Source organism: Diadema antillarum, unplaced genomic scaffold (assembly GCF_040938485.1).
Source record: "Diadema antillarum isolate AM-2024a unplaced genomic scaffold, OU_Dant_1.0 seq00000398_RagTag, whole genome shotgun sequence".
In the NCBI taxonomy this organism is placed as follows: domain Eukaryota; kingdom Metazoa; phylum Echinodermata; class Echinoidea; order Diadematoida; family Diadematidae; genus Diadema; species Diadema antillarum.
In genome coordinates this window covers 1127481-1142161 of record NW_027271389.1, presented here as the reverse complement: position 1 = coordinate 1142161, position 14681 = coordinate 1127481, and the positions used below count along the sequence as shown (strand labels likewise).

Below are 14681 nucleotides of genomic sequence, written 5' to 3'. Positions count from 1 at the left end.
CGGAGGCCTACCAATCGACATAGCGACATCTTTTTTTTTTCTTTTTTTACCAACAGAAAATATCACGTCAATTTGTAATTGTTATTGGACACATGAATCATTATACAGTATATCACCCCCATGACGATATCAGATATGCACACACAAAAAAAGGAAAAAAGAGCAAGCATGTAAGAATGAACACTCAATTCCGTTATCTCCAAAGTCGGCTTTCAAACTTTTCACACGGTATTCTCTGGATTCCATGGTCAGATCAGTACATGAAAATTTGCGTGTTACATGAATTTATTTCAATTCAAACCGACTTTTGATTCAATTACCACCCGAGAAGGGAAAAGAAAATCAACAGATATATGTTTACATACATATGACTCTTTCGGATTTCGTTTTTATATCAGAATTCCAGTATAACGTTAAATTGCATTCGAGCATGAAATATATAGTCCTACATCTACAGTCTTTTCCTTTCCTTATGCATACTGCAATTACATACAGACTTCTTAAAGAAGAAATCCTCCTAAAAATGAATAAACTTCAAAAAGAGAGTAACATGTTCCCTGCAGAATGATACACAAATGACAAATCGGATAGGAAATGAGGAAGATATGACATTTTGCAATTGCGATTTGTTTCGGTAAACATTTCTTGACCAGTCCTTATATGAATATTTAAATCAGCGAATAGACGATATCACGCTCTCACCATTTCTTATTCGCTCCATATACAGAAATGTTAAACATATTTCAGCCAAATAAGTATAAAACTTGTCTCAAAACCACCCGAAATAAAAAGAGCAATTGTTAACTGTGATATCTTGGTATATAGGAACATGCTTTTACTTGTATCAGCAAACAATTTTTTTTTCGAATTTCATGTAAAGCATACATGAAAAATTGTGAGGGTATGATATCATCAACTTGCTCATTTGAATATTAGTTAGGACTTGTCAAGAAATGTTTTCCGAAAAAATGGAACTCAAAATGTCATATCTTCCTTATTTCTTATCCGTTTTTCGCCATTTTTGTATCATTCTGTAGGTAATATCTTTTCTCTTTCTTTTGAAGTTTGTTTACTTTTGGGATGGATTTCTTCTTTAAGATCAGTTTTTTTTTTAATTCTTTCTTGATGTTTTTGTGATATGTCTTACTCAGTCCTGCCTGTACTTGAAGCTGCCCCAACAGTGACTGCATCAACATCCAGTTCTCTTACCATGGAGTGGATGGCTTGGAATGATCAGACTGATGTGGGAGACCCACCTGTAACAGAATACATCACCTATTACAGGATTCCTGATGGAGACTGGAATGATGGAAAAATAGTAGCAGCCTCAATGACATCTGCTACATTAACTGGTTTAGATCCAGAGACTGACTATGAGGTCAGTGTAGCAGCGGTCAGGGAGGGTCCGGGAGGGACGGGACCCAGGTCAAATGCATTCCTAACAGTGACCAAGTGTGCAAGTAAGATCTTGTGATCACGAGTCTTTTCATCCTTTGTGTAGTAACGTCTATATGCAGGATTGTATTGTGACATAGTTTTTACAATGCAGTTTCTTGCTGTTGTGTGTTGGTAACATTTTGAAATGCGGAGATGAGAGATGATTTTTTTTTAGAAGGATGATGCTCTCCCGATGCTTCAACAATTCATGCCCAGTATCTCCATCAAGATGTTCGACCTTGTGAGATTGTATTTAAAATCTTCAACCATCCCCCCCCCCCCTCCCCTGACAATTATGACTCACCTGCATATATTATCATGATTACCACGAAGGACATTGTGCTGACAAGTAGCAAATTCTAATCAAGCGGAAATACTCTGGCGTTCATTCCAAACAGAAGGAAGAAACAAAACAAAACAATGCATATAATGTCTGACAACACAGATAGTCTCCTGTGTAATCGAGTGTAACCTTGAGGTAGGAGGCATATAAAAACTGGAGGAAATACTCCAAGATGTAAACTGACCTCAGCAATTAAGGCACTTAAGTCTTTTGAAAGTGAAACCTCATGGGCTGGCAGAATGGGCAAATAGCTTTCCAATTTTATGATGTCTGTGTTGAGGAAACTGTGAATATATGTATATATATATACATACATATATATGCAGTTGTAGTATACTCAGGATTTTTATGTCCCCCCCCCCCCCCCCCCACACACACATCAGCAAGGCAATTCAGTCTTTTGAAAGTGAAACTTTCAAATTCCAATTTTATGATGTCTATGTTGATAGACAACTGTGAATACTTTTGTAGCATACTCAGGATTTTGTTTTCTCAAATAGTTGGCTATGAAACATTAAAACTGACAAGAAAATGAAAGCCATGTGATGTAGGATCATATGGCACATTAAATTTGTGGTTATGGTTACACCGTTATCACATTACAATCTCATCCTGTGTTTATATGTTACAACTGATACAACTTAATGCAACACAAGAATTTCATTATTTTTAATATCTTTGTTGTGAATAATGTAAATGGAAAGAAAATTAAAAGGAAATAATTATGTTCATGAACTTTTCTTTTCTTCATTAAGAATGATAATTCGTCATGTCTCTGTTAGTAATAATTATAACAAGGTGTTTTGTTGTATCATAGGCATTCTTACAATTAGACAATTTGTTTTGTTAACCAACTTGAATGAATAAAGTGATCACAACTGGTTTCCAGGAAGCATATAGGCTGCACTTGATAATGTTTACTACTATTTACACAAGTGCTGATATCTTTATCATTAATGTCTGTTTTCAATGAATTCATGTTTTTGGCAGAAGTGCAATGAATGTTCATATGCTGTAAACTAATGGTAATAGAAGCAAATAGGAATATGAGCACAGATGGACATGTGAATGTATGTTTGATCCATCACTACAGTAGTAAGACTACTTTGAATTGCAGAAGTTGGGCATTGTATAAATCTTGTCCCACATTGATTATCTTCTCTGTTCATGTGTCTGTAGGTCCCAGTGCCTCCCCAATCCTTGTCTCTGCAAGAGCAAATGCTCCTGAACGAATCAATGTGACATGGCAGGTATGTGGTTTATATTGTACTGTATTGTAGTGTATGTTTCATGTCATATAGTGTGTATCAAAAAATAACCAAACTTTGGAGGGCTACTATTTTATAATTGTCAGCTATGGAGAGTTCCATGATAATTGTGAGGAAAGGGGAACTCTACTTCTTTCCACTGATATCTAATTATGTTGATAGATATCATGCATGACTGAGCACATGAACTTTAAAGACAATGATGACAAATTGCACTTTTTTCCAAGTTTGCGTGTTATTGTATAGGAACAATGCATGTCTCACTGCATGAGCGAGATCTGTCATTAAAAGAGGTCAAATCATCACACCAGCCTGCACGACTGCATATTCATGTTTAGGGTTTTTTCTAACGTTTTATGGTTCATAACCCTCAACATGGCCTCGTTGTCGGTAACTTAGTCCTTCCCATTATCCATTTTTGTCACTGGGAGCTATGTGTTGAATATGAACAGAGAAAAATGGGCTGTGTGGGTTGGCCTCTGTGGGACCGACCAAGTTATCGAGCAAAAGGCCATGATAAAGGTTATGAACCATAAGACGTTAGGAGAAAACCTAAACACAAACCCTAAACACCAAGCTGCACTCGTAGATGTTGACCTATTTGACAACTTTCATTGACAGATCTTATTCATGCATGTGCATGCAGTGACACATGCGTTGTCCCTTCACAATGACACGCTAACTTGGAAAAGGTGCAATTTGTCATTGTTGTCTTTAAAGTTCATGTGATCAGTCATGCATGACAATTGTCAACGTAATTAGGTATCAATAAAAAGAGGAAGTGTTCCCCTTCCTTACAACCAACATTGTGCTCTTCATAGCCGACAAGTGAGAAATGGTAGCCACCCAAAGTTGGATTACTTTTTTATACGCTCTGTATAGAAGTATGTTGTATGGTTATCATTGGTCACTTATGCCAAGGAGTAAACTGAGCTCATGTGATAATTCATCCTGTATTACATTCAGTCATTTTTTTTTCTTCGAAACCTGTGATTCAATTCAATCGCACTTGGCCAGAATAGTTTTCAGGAATATGGATGCAAAGTTGTTTAAATGGTTTAGGTTAAACCATGGGGAATAGAGGATAGCCCGCAAGTAGGTGAATTTCAGAAGTCATCACTTCCACATCCATTTTCAGTACAACTGAGTTGTTTTGCATGTATGTATTATGTTGAATAAAGAATCTAAGTTGTCCATGGCAGGTCACAGAGGTGGCTTTATTAGGATTGTAGGGGATGCAAGTTAGGAAAGCATCTTATGGTTAGATTTCTCTTTTTCTCAAAAGGCATGATAACATTATCATCAAAGGAAATATGAAAATAAAGCTATTCCAGTAGTCTGGTGTAGGTAGGTAAAGGACCAACAGGCCTAAACTACATGGTGTTAGGGGCAACAACTGCCACCCCATCCCCCTCCCCCGTGAAATGTTGCAACTCATAAGCCCAGGGGACGTCACTGTTCCATCTCTGGCAATCTCCGCAACCTCTGCGAGACGTCTTTTGTGTTGCAGAGACATCTCTGCGATATCGCCACATCATCACTGGTAGGTCATCACGAGTCTCTGCAAAGTTGCAGAGACTCGTCGCTGAGATGCCTTCCCATTCATGAACAAGATCAGTCTCCTTATGTGGCCACAACTGATTGGGACGTCATGGAGATATCTCCTGCGAGACTTACTGGAGACCGGAAAAAAAAGTCTCCCCCTAAAATGTGTTCGATTCTCCTTTGACTCCCCGGAAACCCAGCTAGTCTCCAGAAGATGTTGCAGAGACGTCTCTGCAGCTAGTGGAGAATGGAGTCACCACCAGTTTGCCACCTAGGCCTATAAATAATCTCAAGGCCCATGAGATAACCACTTTAATAGTGATTTCTAACTTTTTTATTTGCATAGTTTTCCAAATATTCCACTGTGCACTGTGTATCATAATATTAAATTTTAATTCTAAAGAAAGCAAAATGTGTCGGCATGAGAAAGGGGATAACCCCCTCCCAAGCTCAGTCACCGAGCGATACCCGATTGCGACTGGACGATCTCCCACCGGTCAGCGGCCGATTTTTACGAAATCGCTCAGCGACCGACGGGTGATCGACAGATCATCTACCGTGTCCCGTAGGCGTACCGGCGGCCGCCCGTCGGTCTCTGCCGGAAATTTCTCACTAGCTACCTGAGTTTATTAATATACCTATGTGATTTTTGAAGTGTTAATTGATTGATTAATTTTAATTAGTCAATTAAGATAAAACTCGAGCCAAAAGATTTAAGAGTTAATTACGGAATGAGGGAAATCCTGGTGGAGCAACAACATGTCACACCTTCTGACACCGAAACAAATCACCACTAGTCAAACTTAAAGTAATGAAAACTTTATTCTTCCCTCGACTCCTCAGACGGCATGGTTCCAGCCTCGAGCCATCTTGACTTCCAACGTGGGCCGAACAGGCCACACCCATTTTTTACTAACACGCATATTCATGACAAGTTAAATTACCAACTACCAACCCTCAGCTATCAGGAGTGAAACCACAGATAACTTGAAATTAGGAAATCAATCGATAGGAAAACCCAAGATAGGACAAAAATTAGAGTAGATTAGAATTTTCCAAAATATCTTTGTCTGCTTCTATTTTTTACAGTATTTTTCAATTTCTATTTGATTTCATATTTGTATATTCCCGTCACTTGTCATTCATTACTTCTTCATTTAATAGTAAGGCCTTTAATAAATGTTACGATAACCAAACCATAATGTACTAAGTATACATATCGACAAAAACTTTTAGATTTCATCTTTTTTTCCCAAAAATGGTTGTCCCTGTTTTTCATGTCCCTCATGTTGGTTGCCGAAATGTTGAGATGCTGAGATGTTGGTAGGGTTTCCTTGCCTCTATCCCTCCCCCTACTTCTTCCACATTGCCCTGGCTTCTCTTCCCCATCTAGTACCAGGTTTCCTTCAGTGCTTTTGTCATTTTTATCACAGTATGATTTTTAATTCTTAAATCGCTCGACGACGACCGCTCGATCTGTTTCCTTGGTTTTCTTCTGTGGTTTTGCTATTTTTGACTCCGTTATTTTTGTTCCCTAAATCGCTCGGCGGCGACTGCTCGATTAGGCCAGTGCCTGGGCGGTTGTCGCTCGGACACCGATTGTATATTGGACAGCGAGTGAAAACTGGTCAGTCGCCGCTGAAATTTTAACTCCGCGTTAAAACTTCAGCGGTGACCGGCCGATGCCCTAAAATTAAGTAGTTTCTGGTCGGTCACCGGTCGGTCACCGGTCGTTGTCCAACCGAAATTGGCTAAAAACTCGCCTACCGGTCGCCGAGCAGGCTGATTTTGGGGGTTGTGACCGTAGCATGCGGGTACTTTTCGTTATTCCGCAGGTTCGTTAATCCGAACATTTGCGGCGTTGTTCCGAAGGTTCGTTATTCTGAAGGTTCGATAATCCGAAATGAAATAAGGTTAGCTATTTCGAAGGTTCGATAATCCGAAAATAAAATAAGGTTAGTTATTCCGAAGGTTCGTTAATCCGAAAATGAAATATGGTTACTTATTCCGAGCCTAACGAACCTTCAGAATAACGAGCCTTATTTCATTTTTGGAGGAACGAACCTTCGGAATAACAAACCATATTTCATTTTGGGATTAACGGACCTTCAGAATAACGAATCTTCGGAATAACGGATCTTCAAAATAACAAACCTTTGGAATGAAGATCCTTTAGAATAACGAGCCTTCGGAATGACAAACTGTAACGGATTTAGCATTTCACATTGTCCTTGGATGTTCATTAATCTTAATTTTTTCATGTACCATTTTCACATACCAGGTCATTGATATTTCACTTTTAAGAACGCTAAATCTCTCTTGAGTGAGATAAATGTATCAAGCTACATACAGTTTACCATTTTTCGAAACTCGTACTTGCTTTGCACATTTTCAAAAAGTCTCTACTGTGGGAGGGGATACTGCACGAAACATTCCACCCTCTTCTAAAGAATAATGGATTCGAATTGTTTGATGGGCCCCATGAAGAGATAGATACAATGCAGCTAATGACATATACATATCAAGGGACACCACTTTTGCTTCAAAGTTTATGTGGCCTTCAGCTGAGGTGAGTACACCCAGCCTCTTTAAAAAGATAGTAATGCACACAGCTGCATCTATGAGCAGTATTTACAGGCTGTCATTTAGTTGTGTACAATTTTTGTTCCACGTGAGTTTGCTTCAGTCTGTCCCATAGCCCTTTCATACTGATTTGATCCCTTGAATTATTTTCCAGGCACCACCAATTGAAACAGCAGAGTGCAGAAGTGGCTTCACTGCCTACACTGTCCACTACACAACAGAAATCTTAGGCTTTTCTGGATCTAAATCACCGGAAACATTTCCAAGTACTGAGATCATCCTGACAGACCTAGAACCATATCTAGAGTACATCATCACAGTGACTGCTGCCAACAAAGATTCAGATAGTGATCCAAGCGATGAAATGATCGTGAGAACACTGGAAGAAAGTAAGACATGTCAGCATTGTAGTATATGATAAGCTTTCCAACAAAACTTACTGCCCATTGTATAGCGTATTCCACATTTTCCCGAATATATTTCCCTGTTAAAGACCATGTAGGCCTATGCTGCGAACTCTTTAACATGTAACAAAGCACATGCATTAATGATTTTGTTTGTAGACACCATTCAAATATTTTTTCAAAAATGTTTATCTTATGTCAGTGTTATCATGACTATCAAACTGACTATACATGCAAATGTTAGTATGCCAAGGTTGTGTGACCTAACGAATCTAGATTGCTGACAATGCACAGACAATTATTATTTATTGTCCCCGCCGAACGAGTTCGAGCAGGGGACTATGAAACGGGCTCCGTACGTGTGTGTGTCCGTGTGTCCGTCCGTGTGTCCGTCCGTGTGTCCGTCCGTGTGTCCGTCCGTGTGTGCGTCCGTGTGTGGTCAAAATCTTCAATTTGCTACTTCTCTGTCATTTATGAGCCAATTTTGATTCTGTTTGCTTTATATGATAGCACTACATGGGAGCTTTGAAACTTCTACACAGAATTTCAGTCGTGACCTTTGACCTTGACCTTTGACCTATAGTACATTTTGCTACAAAATGCTACTCCGCCATTTCTAACCCGAGTTCGATTCCGTTTGCTTTATGTGATGGCACTAGGTGAGGGCTTCAAAACTTCTACACAGAATTTTGACCTTTGACTTCTTTGACCTTTGACTTTGATTTTTGACCTGTATTGTACATTTTGCTACAAAATGCTACTCCTTCGGCATTTCTTACCCGATTTCCATTCCGTTTGCTTTATGTGATGGCACTAGGTGAGGGCTTCAAAACTTGTACACAGAATTTAGACCTTTGACTTCTTTGACCTTTGACCTTGATTTTTGACCCATATTGTACATTGGCTACAAAATGCTACTCCTTCGCCATTTCTAACCCGATTTCGATTCTGTTTGCTTTATGTGATGGCACTAGGTGAGGGCTTCAAAACTTCTACACAGAATTTTGACCTTTGACTTCTTTGCCTTTTGACCTTGATTTTTGACCTGTATTGTACATTTTGCTACAAAATGCTACTCCTTCGCCATTTCTTACCAGATTTCGATTCTGTTTGCTTTATGTGATGGCACTAGGTGAGGGCTTCAAAACTTCTACACAGAATTTTGACCTTTGACTTCTTTGACCTTTGACCTTGATTTTTGACCTACATTTTGTTGTACATTTTGCTACAAAATGCTACTCCTTCGCCATTTCTAACCCGATTTCGATTCCGTTTGCTTTATGTGATGGCACTAGGTGAGCGCTTCAAAACTTCTACACAGAATTTTGACCTTTGACTTCTTTGACCTTTGACCTTGATTTTTGACCTATATTGTACATTTTGCTACAAAATGCTGCTTCCGGCGGGGACATATATTACGCACCGCGTAATTTCTACTTTTCCTTGTTGTATTCTGCAATCTAAGCACATTGCTTGGTTGGCTGTTATGAATAAATAGTTTTAGTGCCCGATTCTTCTCATACTCGTGGATTGATAAATGTTACCATTTTAATAAGAATGTAATGAAAAATACTATTTTTATTTTCAGATGATCCTGGCTACGAAAACAATCTAAAAGTACCATGTCCTTTATACATACCATTTTTTTAGCATTCAAGCCTGTACGTTCATTGAGTAAATGCTGAAATGACTTACAATATACAAGTAGGTGTCAAACTGGCTGCCAGCTGACACATGCTGTTTAATCTGCCATGTTTAAAAAAGAATCACAGGAAGTTGACATGTTTGTTCTTCTTTTTTTTTTATTTGGCATTTCTATCTAGATTATTGCAGCAATATCAGTAACTATAGATATTATGTGTAGATATGATTTATACATGTATTTTGTATTGTAACTTCATGTGTTTTAACCTGCCATTCGTTTTCCATGAAACGATAAACATTGTTTTTGTATACATGTACAATTATATATGCTCCATTCACACTGCCTTGAACTTGAAAAAAGCCATGATTTAGCAACTGACAGTAAATAATAATGATAACATGGTAATAGTAACATCAATAACGCAATAATGATAATAATAATAACAATAATGTAATAATGAGTATTATTATACATACAAGCCACTTTTTCGATACAATAAAACCATGTATCAATATTCCTGCAAGGGGTTTGCTTTGTAATAATGACATACAATATTGTTAGCATAATACCTGTCCTATGCATTTTACATTACCCGTATCAATGGAGAAAAAGAGTACAATATTGTCTCCAATGTTGTACTCTGCCCTCAATATCGCACTCAAATGTTTCTTTATACGCATGCGCAGTATCGCTTGCAAAGAAAGCAAAGTGCAGTGGCATTGCGCGATGAGGTTGAGAAATGCCATAGGAGTACACGTAAACCGTCTGTGCTCTCTGCGGCAGTGGCTCGCTGATTGCTCTGTACTGTACTGTACTCAGTGTGCGTAGATACACGTCCGTATACAAGTTGAAAGGTTAGATTTTGTAAACGATATAATGGTGAGTGAAACCCTTTTTCATTTTTTTTTAGAAATTGAATGTGGTGTTGTCGTGGAAAGTGGTTTGTATGTATGATAATGATAATACTGGATTTCTCTCGTGGTATATCAGATATTGCATTCATCAACATGATTATTGCACTCGTCTTCGACTCGTGCAATATTCATGTTGATGAATGCAATATATCTGATATACCACTCAAGTGCATCCAATATTATATAAATAATCACTTCATCACCACTAGACAAAGGCCTACATGGGGCGGGTTTATAAAGTGGATAGGTTCTTAACGATTGCTTCAAGCTTACTATTCCTCCGCATGATTATTGTGTATGCCATATTAATGTACATGTATATGATAACAGTCTGATACATACAAAGCAATGAGAAAGCGACAAACATCAAATTAGGAAATATAATCACAGGACTCAAATACATGTATTTCAACCGCTAACTGTTTCACAAAACCCACAAAAAGTATACTCAGTTCAATTTTCTTGTAGGTCTGAAAATATGTTTCTGGCCAAAATGGTCAATCTTCAATTACTGAAGATTTCTGAATGGGTAATATTTGGGAAGTATAAGTTGAGTGAACTCAAATACATGTATTTAAACCGCTTACTGTTTCACAAAACGCACAAAAAGTATACTCAATTCAATTTTCTTGTAGGTCTGAAAATATGTTTCTGGCTAAAATGGTCAATCTTCAATTACTGAAGATTTCTGAATGGGTAATATTTGTGAAAAAGTTGAGTGAAATCAGTGTTTTTCTTACATCTAGTAGAGCCATTTTCTTTCATTTGACATCGCTTCCATCTGTTTTCTCACCAAGAGGCTTGTAAAAAATGTGTATGAAAACCGTTCAAGAATTGTCAAAGCAGTCAGCAGCAAGCACTAATAATTTTAGCAGCGGAAATTGCACTGGATAAAGTTCAAGTTTGATAGTTACATAGGTGATTCGTCTTATTTTCAGGAATAGGGCAGACTATTGCCATGTAGGAGGTATTTTGGGAGTCATGATGTTATTAATCTTAGATTAAAGGTAGATGGAAGTTTGTTTATACCTTATTGTTTTGACATAAACAATTTTATCCAAATCTGATCTTTGCTTTGGTCTTAGATGTAAGGCTCGTCAGATGTTGGTTGTTGTACTTTCAGTAAAAGCAATTTTTTATTTTCATGTTTTGCAATAATCTATGCAGCTAATTGCATTTATAGAAAGAGAGTTTCAGAACTTCAAAATATATACTGAACAATTAAAATAAATACTTACTCCAATACACATACAAACACAGGGATACAATGTATGTCAGTATGTATTTGTACATAACGTATAAAATTCCATTGGGTCTGTTCTTTTTACCAGCTCCACCCTCACCGGTTAATGTAGCAATATCAGACAGTACCCACAATTCCCTCACTGTAACATGGTCTGCAGCCACTCCTATACACCTTAATGGAGCAATCATGGCCTACAATCTGCGGTATCATCGTACAGCACCCGAAATAGAGAGTCATTACACTGTGATCACAGTCGGTGAAACAGAGTTTGATGTGATGTACCCAATCCTTGACCTCTTGGCTGGAAGTGTGTATTCAATACAGGTATGGATATATACTGCATGTTTCTCTGATGTTACTTTTTCCCGTGAACAACTCAACCTTAAAATATCATGCATCATAATGTATCATGGCTTCACATAATTGATTGCGTGATTATATCATATTTTGATATATTCAGAATATGTGTATTTCTTTTCTTTTTTAGCATGGTATGTTTGTACACTTGCACTTCTTTAGCTGATAGAAATTACTCTCATCTTTAAACTTAACTGCCATAAATTGTGACTGCAATGTCTAATGTATGAATTACCTTTCTGTTGCTTTGCCCGACAATTACCAGGAAGACCTGGTAATTGTAAAGCTCTATGATTTTATATATTTGCCCAAGTTTCCTTTGGGGAATTTTCTTTGATATTTGTATGGATAAATCCTTGGTGAAACAGTTCATATTTAGTAGTATTTTTGGTTTGTTTTTTTTAATCAGAAGTAGCTGAACGTTTCTTCAGTGCAGCACAATTGCACTAAAAATCCATGATGTATTTTGCAGATATCTGCATTTTCCGTCATCATGCTCTTTTCATGGTCATCACCTTGAACATACACAGCAATATGTTTCTTTTCCTTTTTCCAATGTGTGTTTGCCAAGGAGATCATAGTCATTAAGAATCCCACTCGAAAATACCCTGTTTGATAAAGATGATGGCATTATTACATAATTTTCATTAAGTTCTTGAAAAAAAACCCAACAGAAATTGGTCACTTGAGTACGACTCTATATCATTTTTAAAAACATGTTACACATTTGTTGTTGTTGTTCTTGTTGCATCATGTCCATTGCAAAGGTTCGTACCGTCAATGGTGCCGGTGAAAGTGACTGGTCCTTTGAAGTTACTGGTGAAACAAACAGTAAGTTGGAGAACCTACCACTGGACTCATCTTTATTGTGTGAACGCATTTGAGCTGATTTATGGACAGCAGTTGTACTGATTCGAACTATATCAAAATACTCAATAATTGGGCAGATTTAAAGGGGATTGAATTTAAAAAAAAAAGTACTTTTTCTGATGAAAAATGATTTGATTGAAAATACGTGGTGACTCAAAATAAGGACCAGGGTCTGTAAAACTGAAATGATGTGATTATCCTTGATTGCTTTAGAACATATTTAGGATTGTAAACCCATGTTTTTGATATAGAAGGAAGCAAAATACATGCTGCCTTGTCTGGCAGCTTAATGATAGTGATCTTTACCAGCAAGGTATCAATCTTATATCACAATGGTGGATTGCCATGACTTGTAAACGCAACGGAAAGACTTTGAGGCATCATTTGCAATATGTCAAGACTACTGACTATAAACTTGTCTTTGTTTTTATTTGTGTCTATGTCTGTTTTGGTGTTGCTTCTGTTTGTACACACACACAAACAAAACAAACAAGCAAGCAAAAAAGAAACATTACTCTTTGTATATGCATAGAAGTGGTCATACTTTAATGTGGATAATGTACATGATACCACTTGTACAATCTCACCTTCCACTTTCTGGTTGTGTGTGTAAGTGGTCCTACGTCACATCTCTGTATCCCCTGTGCGTTGCAGACCCGCCTTCTGCAATTGGTGCTGTAGCTGGTGGTTTTGCTGGTGTTCTCATCATCCTTATTATCGTAGGTCTTGTGGGCTTCATTTTCTACAAAAGGTTTGTTTCATCAGGAGCCACACCCATTAATGTCCTTTGTCTACTGCTATAAAAGTTGTAGCGTAGTATAGATGTGCTTTACATTGGGTTGAATGTTGCAACAATAGTAGAACTCATCAGCACGTTTCAGGGAAAATTGAGACAATCCATTGAAAAGTTATAATTTCCGTGCAGCATTGCTGGATGAAAACCTTCTAAAGTTTGCAACTACACATGTGTAAAACTAGAAAGAAAATATAGAAAATCCAAACATATATATATTATGTATAATATATCGTGATAAGTTCATTTCATTCATTTCATTTCACACATGCATGTTCACATGCATGTTTTTTTATTTTCATTTCCAATCAAACACAGGTAATACACTTTGACATGATTACATATATTGGAACATAATAATACATATTGGTTCTTAAAAGAACTTCATGGAAATGAAAATTGAGGGGCTGCTAAAAAGCGAACTTGTTCACAACCCCTTGACTTGTTACTGACATATCTTATCAATGGTAATATTATTCTTTCTGCACTCTGTTAAAGGCACAGTAAACCGCTCTTTTATTACACTGGAAAATTGAAAATATATGGATAATAGAGCCAATGAAATTCCACTTGTCTAATTTTCCTCATAAAATTTAACGGAAGAAACAGGTCGCATACAAAAGTAAAGATATGACAGCAACTCCGTGTTAATCTGTGAGTCATACCAAGTTTTCACATCATCATAATTATATTGAAGCAATCTGTGTACACTTTGTGTTTCTAAACGTTGACAGGAAGATTTGCAGAAGTGACAGGAACCAGGACAAAAGAGAGCTTGATAGCACAAAGGGTGAGTAACATCTTTGAACACAACTCAATAGAGAAGTGCAAGTCTGTGGAAGGAGACATAGCAGGAGGACGTGGGAGGGGATAAGCCAGGGCTATTCCCCCTCCTACATGAGGCAGATTCTGTATAATCTGATTGCAGTTAAACGTTTTGGTGCACACATTTTGTGGCACATATTTGGAGAACTCAAAGTGTAGCCATAGTCTACTTGTATGCACAGAGCGGGGGTGGGGGGGGGGGGGGGCAAACAGGGAGAAAGCGTGGGAGAGTGCTATCCCCACCCTTCCCGTATGGCGGAGCTTTTGCCTTTTTAAGGTCCCCCATCCACTAGGAAGGCGACCATGGCGACCATTGCGATCTGTGACGATTTAACAAATCATGGCGTGATCGCCGTCCGTCTCCATTTTTGGCCTCCGAGGCGATCACACTACGGTTTCTCTCAACCTGCGCTGTAGGCGATAGTGCCACGATAATGCTATACGACGCGCT

The 14681-nt window shown here is 37.9% G+C and overlaps 1 protein-coding gene across 1 annotated transcript in view; it reads left to right on the top strand.

The window, feature by feature from the left end:
- The window catches only part of LOC139732063 (receptor-type tyrosine-protein phosphatase mu-like), a 57065-nt gene that overhangs the window by 3377 nt on the left and 39007 nt on the right, over positions 1 to 14681 (top strand). The window contains exons 3-10 of the mRNA XM_071642938.1: positions 1152 to 1460; positions 2960 to 3030; positions 4490 to 4591; positions 7331 to 7565; positions 11471 to 11709; positions 12510 to 12573; positions 13267 to 13363; positions 14140 to 14195. Of these exons, the coding sequence (XP_071499039.1) occupies positions 1152 to 1460; positions 2960 to 3030; positions 4490 to 4591; positions 7331 to 7565; positions 11471 to 11709; positions 12510 to 12573; positions 13267 to 13363; positions 14140 to 14195 (1173 nt within the window). The remainder of the gene's footprint in view (positions 1 to 1151; positions 1461 to 2959; positions 3031 to 4489; positions 4592 to 7330; positions 7566 to 11470; positions 11710 to 12509; positions 12574 to 13266; positions 13364 to 14139; positions 14196 to 14681) is intronic.